Genomic DNA, 12,624 nt, shown 5'->3' on the forward strand with positions numbered 1-12,624 from the left:
CCCCCCCGCCGCCCCCGCCATGCCCTCGGCCAAACAAAGGGGCTCCAAGGGCGGCCACGGCGCCGCGAGTCCCTCGGAGAAGGGCGCCCACCCGTCGGGCGGCGCGGATGACGTGGCGAAGAAGCCGCCGCCGCCACCGCAGCAGCACCCGCCGCCGCCGCCGCCCGCGCCGCACCCGCAGCAGCACCCGCCGCAGCATCCGCAGAACCAGGCGCACGGCAAGGGCGGCCACCGCGGCGGCAAGTCCTCCGCCGCTGCCGCCGCCGCCGCCGCCGCCTCGTCCTCCGCGTCCTGCTCGCGCAGGCTCGGCCGGGTGCTCAACTTTCTCTTCTACCTCGCCCTGGTGGCGGCGGCCGCCTTCTCGGGCTGGTGTGTCCACCACGTTCTGGAAGAGGTCCAGCAGGTCCGGCGAAGCCACCAGGACTTCTCCCGGCAGAGGGAGGAGCTGGGTCAGGGCTTGCAGGGCGTCGAGCAGAAGGTGGGTACCCCGGCCCCCCAAACGCCGTGCGCCCGGCGTCTTGCCCACGCACCCACGGCCGGGCCCCCTCGTGCCCTCCCGGCCGGGACCCTCGCCGGCCTAGGCCCGCCAGCGGCCCGGGGTGCCCCCGCCCCGACCCCCTAGTTCCGAAGCAGTCCCCAGACCCTCTTTGTTAATGGCCGAGGAGGAATCGGCCCCGAGGGGTGCACCGCTTCGAGGATGGTCTGGCCGGCCCGGGAGGGTGGGCCAAGAGCCTGTCACAGGACATTAGCGGTGACCTGTAAGGAAGCCGGCAGGCTCTGGGAAGCCCATTCTTTTTGGATTAGGAATCGCTGAATGGGCATAGTTGTCTGAAGAGGAGGTTGGAAGGGAAGCCAGCGCATCCCTGGAAGCCTCGGGCAAGGCCGCACCTCTGCTCACCCAGTGGGAGACATCTGAGCCAGATTTTAATAGACCTGGAGCCTGGGGAAAGAAAAGCTAGTAGTCTTACTCATTTGTGTAGTTCTAATGAAATAGCTCATCTCTTTAGGCTCCTTGCCCTTTATTGGACCAGTGTACCTTTGTGGGCCTTGGAAGTAGCATATTTCAGCTTTACAGGAAAGGAAAGGCCAAAAATACTAGGTCATACTGGTGAATAATACCACATTTATATGGTGTCTAGAGGGCTTACTCACTTATTATCTAATTCTCATAGCAACCCTGGGAGGGAGGACTGGCAGTTTTGACTCCATTTTCCAGACCAGAAAATTGAGGTTTAGAGATTAAGTGAATTGATAAAGACCCCAGCTCTTGAGTGGCAGACCGCATGACAGTGTCTAGGCCACTGCGGAGTGCAGGGTCCACAGGGGCCTATTTCAGGTATGGATGGACCTCCCTTTCAACACGAAGTAGCTTAGGTTCCACCCTTTCTGTTTTTTTCCTACACCAAGTGCAGCTCCCTCAGCCTCATTCCTGCGTCCTCCCCTAATGTCATTGCTCGATGAAAGTTGGTTGCATGATCGAAACAAAAAATCCCGCCACCACTTCTGAGCCTGGAACTGCTGCTTTCTTTTCCCAGCATGCTGCCTGCCCTGCCAAGTTTCTATCGACTTGTGTGGAATATGCAGGACTAGGAATTTCCTCTTAAGACTGGCAGAGCGACTGGAGTGAGTCATCTCCATGCTGCAGGCCAAGGGAGGTGACTTTTTCGAAGGGAATTAAGTAGGCAGTGCTGCTTTGCCTATCCTGAATGTCAAATCATTCTTAAAAAGTAGACATACTGCTGGAGTATAATCACTAGCCTCTCAGTTTCCTCTCTTCGATCCACCCACTTACCAATCAGTCATAATATTTGGTGAAGTCTGATGGTCATATGGCTCCTCATAGGCCCTGCGGAGGGTGTGAAGGTGCAAAAGACAAATCCTATTTGTGAAGCAGCACACAGGTAGGTTTCGGTTGAGGGTAACTGCTGTGTGAGTTCAGAAGAGAGAGAGGGTGGAGTTTGCCCAGGCCCGTGTCCTGGTGGCCAGGGTAGTGCCAGTCTAGATCTAGATGGTAATGGATAACTGTTGAGAGAAGGAGTGACGAACAGACAGGTTTGTTTGGGGGACAGCACGTGGCTACCCTGCCTGTAGCAGATGAACATGTAGGAAGCTGTGAGGGGGAGGGGGAGGGGGAGGCCAAGATGGTGGAGGTCTTGAACTGAGGTGGAAGAAATTGAACCTTATTCTCTCTGCTTCCTCCCTGCCCCTCCCTTATTCTCCTTACGGGTTCCCACCCCTCCTCCATCACAACTTTGTACAGATTCCTTTCCTTTTGGGGACTCAGTTTTCCCATGTCCACATGAAGGGGAGGGCTCTGTCCAGATTTTTAAGAGTCCACCTGGCTGTAAACCATTGAAATCATGACCTTTCTTTTAATTTCGTGGCGTAATCAAGCTAATAATTAATGCCTCATATTTACTGTGCACTCATCTCTTTTGACTGTCACAAGCCCAACAGGTACGGACTGTTATGATCCCCCTTTCACAGATGAGGAAAGTGAGCTACAAGGAGGCTAAGGAACTCTGCGTGGTTACACACCTAGCAAGTGGCAGGGCTAGGACTCAAACCGCAGTGAACTCCTAGAACACTCTTAACTAGTCGCTTGTTCATTGTGCTATCTTTCCCATTGCCTTGCCTGCTACCTAGTAGGTGTTCAATTAATGCTTACTTCATTGACTTGGAACTCAGAACATGCCCAGAACGGGGGCGTTTGGCACACAGGATCTTCCACAGTGTGTGGCCACTTCCTTCTGCACCTCTGGGGTGGTCAGGAAATGTTATTCTGCATTGAGGAGTGAGTAGTGTTGGATGGGCCCTCTGATGACCTAAGTTTGAGCCTCTCACAGCCCTCTCTGTGAGGTTTGATGGGGGCTGGGGTTTGCTTCTTCGCAGGGACATATTCTTACTGTATTATTTTGTTCATAATTAGTCTTCACTGTGGGCCAGGCATTCCCAGCCACCCTCTGAGGAGTTAGCACCATTTTGTAGGTGGGCCAGTTGAGCCTGGAGTGGTTGTGTTACTCATTCAGGGACGTGCAGACCCTCAGCGGTGGAGATGGGGCTGGAGTCAGAGCAGTGTGACTCTGAAACATGCTACTCCACTGCCCTTTTGGCTGCCCACCTGGTCTCTCTTGTTCTCAGATGCTCTCGGTATTGGGACACGGCCCAGGTCTGCTGAATGGGCCAAGAGGCTGGTCTGTTCTTATCCTGAAGATTCAGCAGGCACACGTGGTTGCAGGGCTTCAGAAAATGTTGATAGTTCAGCTGTAGGCCCTCTGAAGGGCCTGGGTTGCTCTGGCAGATCCAGGGTGGCGTAGAGTATAGGAGTAGGCTTAGGCCTGGTGGGGACAGTTTAATGAGACTAAAAGCTATTTGTGGACGAGTGAGTTCTCTGGTCGTATTTGTTTGTTTTCTCATCTTGACTCTGGGCTAGGAGTCAAGGCTTGAGGCTGAGGCAGCGTCTCCTCCAGGCACTCAGTGCACTTTGGACATGCTTCTGCCTGAGCGTATCACTGGAGGCTAAGAGCGCAGGTTCTAAAGTCAGACATTCTTGGATTTTGATGCTCAGCTCTACCACTTCCCAGGCTTCTGCTTTGTAAAATGGGGATTAATAGGAGCTACCAACTCATGAGATTATTATCAGGGTGGATTGGGATGATGTCTCTGAAGTGCTCTGCATAATCATTGGTGTATATCAAGTGTCCTGTTGAATGTGAGCCACCACTGTTCTCTTCTCCTACCCCCTGCTCTGAGCTCCATGATGACAGGGAACATGTCTTAGTGTTACTTTGCTCTGGCATCTTGTCCACTACTTAGTGGGTATCCCCCATATGTTGGGGAAACATGTATCCACTGCATATTGATTATTATTTTTTTTAATATTTATTTGGTTGCGCTGGGTGTTAGTTGCGGCTCGTGGGCTCCTTAGTTGTGGCCTGCGTGTGGGATCTAGTTCCCTGGCCAGGGATCGAACCTGGGCCCCCTGCATTGGGAGCGTGGAGTCTTATACACTGTGCCACCAGGGAAGTCCCCTGCATATTGATTATAATGAGATCTTTGCACGTGAAGGTGAACAGCTCACAACACCATCATAGGGAGACACTTTGTGCTCTTTTCAGTGTCACGGGTTGATTTGTTTGGTTTCATCCATAATTTCTGATCTAGTCCCCTTCCTAGCCATTTGTAAAGAGCCAGCCCAGGTTAGGAGTGACAGTCAGGGGTCGGGGGAAACGGACCAGCTCTGTCTTCATCAGGCCTTTCTCTGTAAATGCGTTCATTCTTTGATTCATTCAGAAAACAGTGATGAACGCCTGCCATGTTGCAGGTAGTGTGCCTACCTGTTCAAACCTTTGTTCTGAATGCTGTGCTCAGAACAGGCAGGTTCTGTGATTGAATAACCTAATTTCAGAGTTGAGCTCTAGGTTATATTTGGTTAAGCAGGGAAATCGTCTAGTATTCTGGAGTCCTTGAGAATCTTATTCTAATCTATCTTAAAATCACAGACTGGTGGAAGCCAGAAAGGACTTTAGAAACCTATTTGTTAATAGATGAGGAGCTCGGGACTTGGAATATGAGTGTGACTTACTTGTGCTCACAGAGCTGGTGCTGGAACTAGAGCCCGGGGTCCTGTTCACATACCTATAGCATTTGCCCTTTGGCATTGGGCCAAGGGTGGGCTAGGAATCTCCAGCCTTTGAGCTACTCCAGAAGAAAGATTAAATGATAATGAAGGTGACAGTTACTGTTTATTGATCATTATGTGTTAGGCACAATTTAAGCACTTTACATATTAATATGTAAAGTGGATTAAGCTCACTTAATCCTCACAAGACAAGCCTACGATTTAGGTACAGTACTATCTTTGTTTCCATCCTGTGGGTGAGGAAACCAAGGCACAGATATGCTAAATAACTGGCCCAAGATTACACAGATAGGAAGTGTCCAAGCTAGGATTTGAACATGGGCAGTCTGGTTCCAGAACCCATGCTATTTTATTTTTTTAGCTGTCCGTCATGGAAATGTTCAAGCATAAACAAAAGAAGAGATCAATATAGGGAACACTATTTTCAATAATTATCAATTTTTTGCTATTTTAATTTCATCCCCTCACCAGCCTTTCGTCCTCCCATTTTGTTGTGCTCTTTTTGGGCTGGAGGTGGAGCAGTATGGGTCTGAAGCACTCTACTCCACCACCGTGTTGGGTGCACACCTGGTTGTCTTGTTGTCAGATGCTCTGATGCTCTCGGTATTGGGAAATGGCCCAGGTCTGCTGAATGGCTTGAGCATGGGCAGAGAAGCTGGCCTGTCCTTCCCTAGAAGATTCAGTGGGCACAAGTGGGTGCATGGCTTCAGAAAACATTGTCAGTTCGATTCTAGACCCTCTGAAGGGCCCTTGTTGCCCTGGCAGACTCCGTGGATAGTGATCTAATTTTAATTTTGACTGACACGTTAGTTGACCCAAAGTATTCTGGGATTTATTTCTAACAAATAAAGAGTTCCTTTCCGTTCTTTCCTTTCCCTCTTCTTTGCTTGTTTCTTTTGGCAAAACACAGTATATTACACCTAACAAAGTTAACAGTAATTCTTGATTATCACCTGATACCCAGTCCAAAATCAGATTCCCTGACTTTCTCAAAAATATGTCTCTTTTACAGTTGGTTTGTTTGAAGCAGGGTCCATTATAAGTCCACACATTACATTTAATTGAGAAATCTCTTAAGTTTCTTTTAATCTGTAATAGTTTCTTATATTTCCTCCTTTAAATATGCCATTTATTTGTTGAAGATCCTGATTATTTGTCCTGCAGAATTTTCTACATTGTGGATTTGACTGTATCCTCATGGCATGTTTCACTCTTGTATGTTTTCTGTGAATTGGTGGTTAGAGCTAGAAACTTGACAGATTTGGATTCTTTTTTCTTCTCTCTCTCTCTTTTTTTTGGCAAGAAAGCATTTTAGGTGGTACCATGTGCCACATCAGGATGAAGCCCAGGCCATTAATCATCACACTCAGCCTCTTAGTACATTAAACCTGCTCCCGGGGCTGGTTTCCAGGTCAGACCCTGTTTAGGGTAGAATTTATTTAGAATGAAGGTGTAGTGGCAAATAGGATCATAATGTGTTCACAAAGCCAGAAAATGCTAAGGGTCACTGGTCCAGTTTTCAGGTGAGGACAGTGATTTGTTTGGCGCCACACAGCTACAGGTGGTGCGCAGAGACCTGAGCCTTGTCTCTTGCCTCCCTGCCCAGTGTCTCCCATGTGCCTCAGCTTTGTTTCTATGAAAACTTGAGACTCTTTCAGTTGCAAGAGCTAAAAATTCAACTTAAACTGGCATAAACAGAGATGGAGGAAGGGAAAGAATTTATTGGCTGAAACAAAAAAGTTCCAGGGTAGGTTCCTTCAGTATAGCTGTATCCAGGGATTTAAATTGTGTCTTCAGAACTTGACCTTGCCATCTCTTAGTTCTGCTTCCCTCTGTGCTGGCTGGATTTGTAGGCAGGCGTTGGTCATGTGCTGGTCAGAGCTGTTCCAGGCTTCCCTCATCCTATAGCTAGCAATCCCAGTAGAAAGAGGTTTCCTTTCCCAATAGTTTTAAGAGAAGTTTTGGAATCGATATGTTGGTCTGGTTTAGGCCACATGCCCATCCGCGAGCTAATCACTATTGGTTCCAGGAGCGGGTAGGGAAGTGGGTGGACAGAAAGCATTGATTGGTCAGGCCTGGAGCACTTGGAGCCGGCCTTGGGGTTGGTCCCCTAAACCACATGGGCTATGTGCAAGGATGGTTCCCTAAAGGAAAAATTATGGTACTCTTCTGGAGGAGGAGGGACCTGTAAGCTGGGCAAACGAAAAGACATACAACTGAATTGCATAAAACCCATCAGCTCTTCTCCGTGGTTGACATCTGGATTTTGGTTACAGGTACAGTCTCTGCAAGCCACGTTCGGGACTTTTGAGTCCTTCGTGAGAAGCTCCCAACATAAACAAGATCTCACAGAGAAAGCCGTGAAGCAAGGGGAGAGCGAGATCAACCGCATCAGTGAAGTTCTGCAAAAACTCCAGAATGAGATCCTCAAAGACCTCTCGGATGGGATCCACGTGGTCAAGGACGCCCGGGAGCGGGACTTCACGTCCCTGGAGAACACGGTGGAGGAAAGGCTGACCGAGCTCACCAAGTCCATCAATGACAACATTGCCATCTTCACCGAGGTCCAGAAGAGGAGCCAGAAGGAAATAAACGACGTGAAGGCTAAGGTCGCCTCTCTGGAAGACTCGGAGGGATACAAGCAGGATTTGAAAGCCTTGAAGGAAGCGGTGAAGGAAATACAAACCTCGGTGAAGTCCAAAGAGAAGGACATTGAGGCCCTGAGAAGCACAGTCCAGACCATGGAGTCTGATGTCTACACGGAGGTCAAAGAGCTGGTGAGCCTCAAACAGGAGCAGCAGAGGTTCAAGGAGGCGGCTGATTCGGAGCACCACACCCTGCAGGCGCTCATGGAGAAGGTCCTCCGGGCGGAGGAGTCGGCCGCCCGCCTCCCCGAGGAGATCCGGAGACTCCAGGAGGAGCTTGGCCAGCTGAAGGCCGCAGCCCTCAGGCCGGAAGAAGACGGGGTCTTCAGACCCTCCGAGGCCTTCGAAACGCTTCAGAAGGAGAGCCAGGGCTTGGACTCGCGGCTGCAGAGCGTGGAAGATGGGGTGCAGGCGGCACGGGCGGCCTGGGAGCATCACCGCGAGACGCTGGAGGCACTGCGTTCGCAGAGCGAGGAGCAGGCGCGGCACCTGGCGGACCTGCAGGAGCGCGTGGCCAGCCTGGGCCCCGCCCCCGATGCAGATGTGGACGCCGACGGCAGCGGCCTGGCGGGCCGGGTGCGCAGCCTCGATGAGGCCCAGCTCTCACTGGTCGGAGACGTGGACGAACTGAAGCGTCGCGTGGCCGAGCTTCCCGGCGCCGTGGAGGCGCTGCAGAAGGTGCAGGAGCAGGTCCGCACGCTGCTCAGCCGCGACGCTGCCGCCGCGCCCCCCCAGGACCTGCTGGACAGACTCTCCTCTCTGGACAACCTCAGAGCATCCGTGGGCCAGGTGGAGTCGGACTTGAAAATGCTCAGGACTGCCGTGGACAGTTTGGTCGCGTACTCAGTGAAGATTGAGACCAACGAGAACAACTTGGAGTCAGCCAAAAGTTTGCTAGAGGACCTGAGGAATGACCTGGATAGGTTGTTTGTGAAAGTGGAAAAGATTCACGAGAAAGTCTAAATGGATTGCGTGTGCAGGGCGCGGATGGCGAGTCCAGTTTCTCATGACCAAAAAATGTGTTGTTCGCTCCCGCGCCCCTCCCCCCCAGGGCCTGGTCCCTCCCGAAGAGCCGGCCACATCACCGGGACCACTGGGGCTTTCTGTGTTTTTGTGCCCGGTTAATTTATTTACGATGGTTACCACGCGCTATCGGTTGCACAGGCTGCCTGCTTCTGCTTTGGGTGGGTTTCCTGAAGGCCCAGCCCCTGTGCATCAGAGGTGCCTTCTAGAAGGGATGTTTCTCCCTAGTGTCAGGGAAGAACCATAGTGGCTGCAACCGAGGATAAACAGAAGCAGATTAACCTCAAAAACCCTGCTTGGCTGGCGGATTTCAAGTAACAAAAGAAGTGGGGGGGGAGGAGGTATTGTTTTTTCTAATTGTCTTTAAGGAAAATTCATTTCACTTTTTTTTTTTTTTTTTTTTTAGTACTTTTGGCTGAGGTTTTCATGAGATGTCACTCCTTGTCTTCCACTTTAAACTGGTTACAGTTCATAAATGGTAGCTCTGAATTGGGAGGGGGACAAGCCCCTCCATCTTTAGTTGAAAAGAATCAGCTGCTTGGTGGTCTGTGGGGTACGTGTCTTTTCCATTCCTGAACCATTTCTCCATCTCAATGATAACTATGCAAAAGAATCCAGACGGTTCAGAATGTGAAGGCACAACCCCTCCAGAGTCCCCTGTGGCCGACCTATGTCGCCTCTTGGTAGGGTCCCCAAATAATGTGTTTAGAATAAGGGTTTAGAATCCCTGAAAAGGGAATCCTTGGATTCTTTAAAGAAATGTATTATGAGAGCTGCTCATAAAGGCATGGGCTGCCTCTCTGGGGAATGGAGGCCACGTCTTTATTTTACCACGATGTCCCTGAAGAGGTTTGCTGTCAGCAGACCCCATCCATCAGTGAGGAACATGTGCATTTTCTGTAGCTGTTTGCTGTTTCCCTTCTCCTTTGAGCTGTACTGTCCTTTAATGGCTGTCTTGCCCTTTAAAAAAGAAAAAAAAAAAAGGAAAAGAAAAAGGAAAAAAAAGGTTTGTTTAGTTTACTGTGAAATGAACTGTATGGCTTATTTACAGTATTTTTAATTCTTAATAAACACTTGAGCTTTGTTATGACTTTTCCAGAGTGGTTGCTTTCTGAGAATTTAGTAGCTTTGAACGATGTATGTTATTAACATGCAGTATTCAGGATTAGAAAGATGGGTAAGTTTTCAATTTTAAGACTATTTTTTTCAATTCTAAAACCAAGATGGACTCCCTCTTAGGCCTGGGGGCATAGTTTTGATTGATTATTAGCAGGTTTGTTTATAGGTCATTGCTTGACTCCAACTCTTAGCTATAGCAGAGGGTCTCAACCCTGGCTACCTGTTAGAATCTTATAGGAGCTTTTAGAAATGCCTGGGGCCCATCCCCATGGATTCAGATTCAGTGGGTGTACAGAGGGCTGGCACTAGCATTTTAAAGGCTCCCTTGCTGATTCTAATGCACAGCCAGGTTTAAGGACCACTGTCTTGGACTATCTTGGTGACCTTTGGCCCCCGTGTAAACCTGGGCATGTTTCCTTTACTTCCCAGGTTGCCAACCACTTGCCACTTAATAAGGGTTACTGTTTACTGAATTGAGTACCTGTATGCCAGGCATGGTGCTTAGCATTTCATAGGCCTCTGTTTATTACTCCTAATATTTCCCTGGAGGTAGGCAGTATCCTTCCCCGTTTTACAGAGGGGCAGCAGGCTGAGAAGCATCATGTATGATCATTAGCTAGGAAGTGGCAGGACTGAGGTTTGAGCCCAGTCCCTGCTCTTAGCTGTGACAGCATCCTCCAGCTTCCAGCAGCACAAGTACAGGGTCACATTGACCTGTGCAGTACCTGTCGTCCATTGTTTCAGAGCCAGAGGCTACAGGAGCTCTTTTCTCTCCCACTCAGGGAGTAGAGGGAGGCCAAGACCTGAGTGCATATGGAGCTTTAAGCCTCCTTTCTGGCTGGAGGGTCCCTCATCTTTGAACTTCTCTGCCAGTCATTCTGCGTCCTAGAGGGAGGCAGATCCTTAAGGCTTCACAACTCTTTCTCCCAAAGCAGTTTGCAATCAGTATGGGCCCTTTATAGGTGTTAGAAATCATCTGTATTTTTATTTTGAGGTCAAAGAGTTTATGTTTTAATAGCTTGTTTTGCCCTCTTTGGGGGAAGGTGTTGAACAGCATAAACTCCCATGTGTGGAGCCAATTAAATTCTTGTTCCTTCTCAGCTTGGTTGGTTGCATCAGGCATATTCTTGCTCTTTTACCATCATTTCTGCAATCTAACCTCAGACTGTGGAGTACTTTAATATATTCTCATTTAATATTAATAGTTGAAAACATCTGCAAGGGTCAGAGAAGTAGATATAAATTCAAGTGGTGAAAATAAAAGGAATGCATTATGAGATAGATCTCACCCCAAATAACAATCGCAATTCAGTCTTGCTCGTGTCTGCTCACTCATTCATTCAGTGGACATTTATTGAGCCCATAGCCAGACATTTTACTAGGTATCAGTGAATTCAAGATGCACTCGACGGGATCCTTATCCTTAAAGGACCTGTAGCCAAGTGGGAGTGACAGTCATGTAAGCTGGTAGATATCATAAGGAATTATAGGTGCTATAGCCAGGTGTAATGGGGTACAGAATAGGGAGTGGCCAGTTCTGCCAGGCTTGGGCTGGAGTGGTTAGAATAGGTTTGCAAAGGCCTATGGGAAGTCTCTTGGAATGTGTCCATGAGTAATGGGAACCCTCAGGAAACATGAGTTTGCCCCGCCCTCTGAACAGGCGATAGGCACAAGTAATTGAAGGTATTGATTAGACTGCAGATGGTCCAGCACCAGGATAATAGGCTGCGGTGAAATTCCCCAAGCAAGACTGGCAGCACGCTGGTAAGGAGGCTGCTCCATCACATCCCATGCCACTTAGAATAGTGATGATGATGATGATGGTGATGATGACACCTCACAGGATGATTGTGAGGGTTGAATGAGGCCATGGGTGGAGAGGGTTTAGCTTGACACAGCATCTGGCACATGGTAAGAGCTCCAGTGCTCATTTATGTGCAGCCACACCAGAGGGTAAAGGATGGAAATACTTCGGTGCTGCTTGGTAAATAGCTGCAGCCCTGAGCCCCCTGAGTGCCCTCCCTTGGGACCACTAACCTCCTTACTGTCCAACAACTAATAGGCTAAAACCTTGGTGTAGTGAGGTCTCCAGGACCGTGCTCCACCCTCATGGAAGCATTAGTTCTCATGGGTGGGCACCCATGCTTTGCCAGGGGTTAAATATTTTGCAGTCACCCTATGTCTTCCTCAAAACATGATTCTGAGCTACTGATCTGTTTTTCCAGCAACATCTGGACACCCTGCCCCCACTGCCTAACATCTCACAGGGTTCAAAACCGAAGTCATCACTTTCCCCTGGAGTCAGTGGAACCACTGCTCCCTCATTGCTTGAACCGGAAGCTCAGGAGTCACCCATGTCTCCCCACCTCTCTTCCTGTCCCTCCACATCCACTTGGGTTGAAGCCCAGACACAGCCACTTCCATCCCACTCCTTGCAGCCTTCACTCCATCACCAGATGGTGCCTGAATTCCAGCAGCAACCCCTGACTGCACCCCCTGCCTGTTAATACATAAACGTGGTTCGTGCACTCAATATTCATTCAACAATACTCGGAGAGCACCTCTCTTTGCTGGACAAGGAGGAGATGACAAGGAACAAGACAGATCCTGCTCCTGCCTTCATGATGCTCAGTCCAGGTGGGAGGAGACCAGCAGTAAATGTGGAAAGAAACAGAGCTAAATGTACAAACTGCAGTCCGTGTCTTGAAGGATACGAACAGCCCCTATTTGGCCTCCCCTGTCCCCAGCCTGGTTCCCATTCAGGGAATCCTCCATGGGTAACTGGTGTGATCTTTCTCAAAAGCTCTGAGAAAGAGACTTTCTCAAAAGTTAGCCTGTGTCCTTTCCCCACTAAATCCTTCAGTGTCTCCCCTCTGGCTTCAGAAGAAAATCCCAGTTAAAAACCTGTGCTCTGAGTTACTCTATAACTGATTTATTTTCTTCACTTAAAAATACCTAGTCCTGGGACTCTCCTGGTGGCACAGTGTTTAAGAATCTGCCTGCCAATGCAGGGGACACGGGTTCGATCCCTGGTCTGTGAAGATCCCACATGCCGTGGAGCAACTAAGCCCATGTGCCACAACTACTGAGCCTGCGCTCTAGAGCCTGTGAGCCACAACTACTGAGCCCACATGCCTCAATTACTGAAGCCCGTGTGCCTAGAGCCCGTGCTCCACAACAAGAGAAGCCACCGCA

General features: G+C 49.5%; 1 protein-coding gene across 1 annotated transcript; it reads left to right on the forward strand.

Moving 5' to 3' along the window:
* The first annotated feature begins 7 nt into the window (after nt 1-7).
* On the forward strand, nt 8-9,400 carry CKAP4 (cytoskeleton associated protein 4). The gene is made up of 2 exons (XM_007449044.1): nt 8-478; nt 6,919-9,400. The coding sequence occupies exons 1-2, from the start codon at nt 20-22 to the stop codon at nt 8,248-8,250; spliced, it is 1,791 nt and encodes a 596-aa protein (XP_007449106.1). The 5' UTR covers nt 8-19; the 3' UTR covers nt 8,251-9,400.
* Nucleotides 9,401-12,624: the final 3,224 nt, after the last annotated feature.

This window comes from Lipotes vexillifer, unplaced genomic scaffold, assembly GCF_000442215.2.
Source record: "Lipotes vexillifer unplaced genomic scaffold, Lipotes_vexillifer_v1.1 scaffold1014, whole genome shotgun sequence".
NCBI lineage: Eukaryota > Metazoa > Chordata > Mammalia > Artiodactyla > Lipotidae > Lipotes > Lipotes vexillifer.

Bases quoted from the DNA above. Each gene is read 5' to 3' on its own strand.
- CKAP4 (XM_007449044.1), top strand. From the start codon at position 20: ATGCCCTCGGCCAAACAAAGGGGCTCCAAGGGCGGCCACGGCGCCGCG. The intron at 479-6,918 runs GTGGGTACCCCG...TTTTGGTTACAG, and splicing joins TGCAGGGCGTCGAGCAGAAG to GTACAGTCTCTGCAAGCCAC.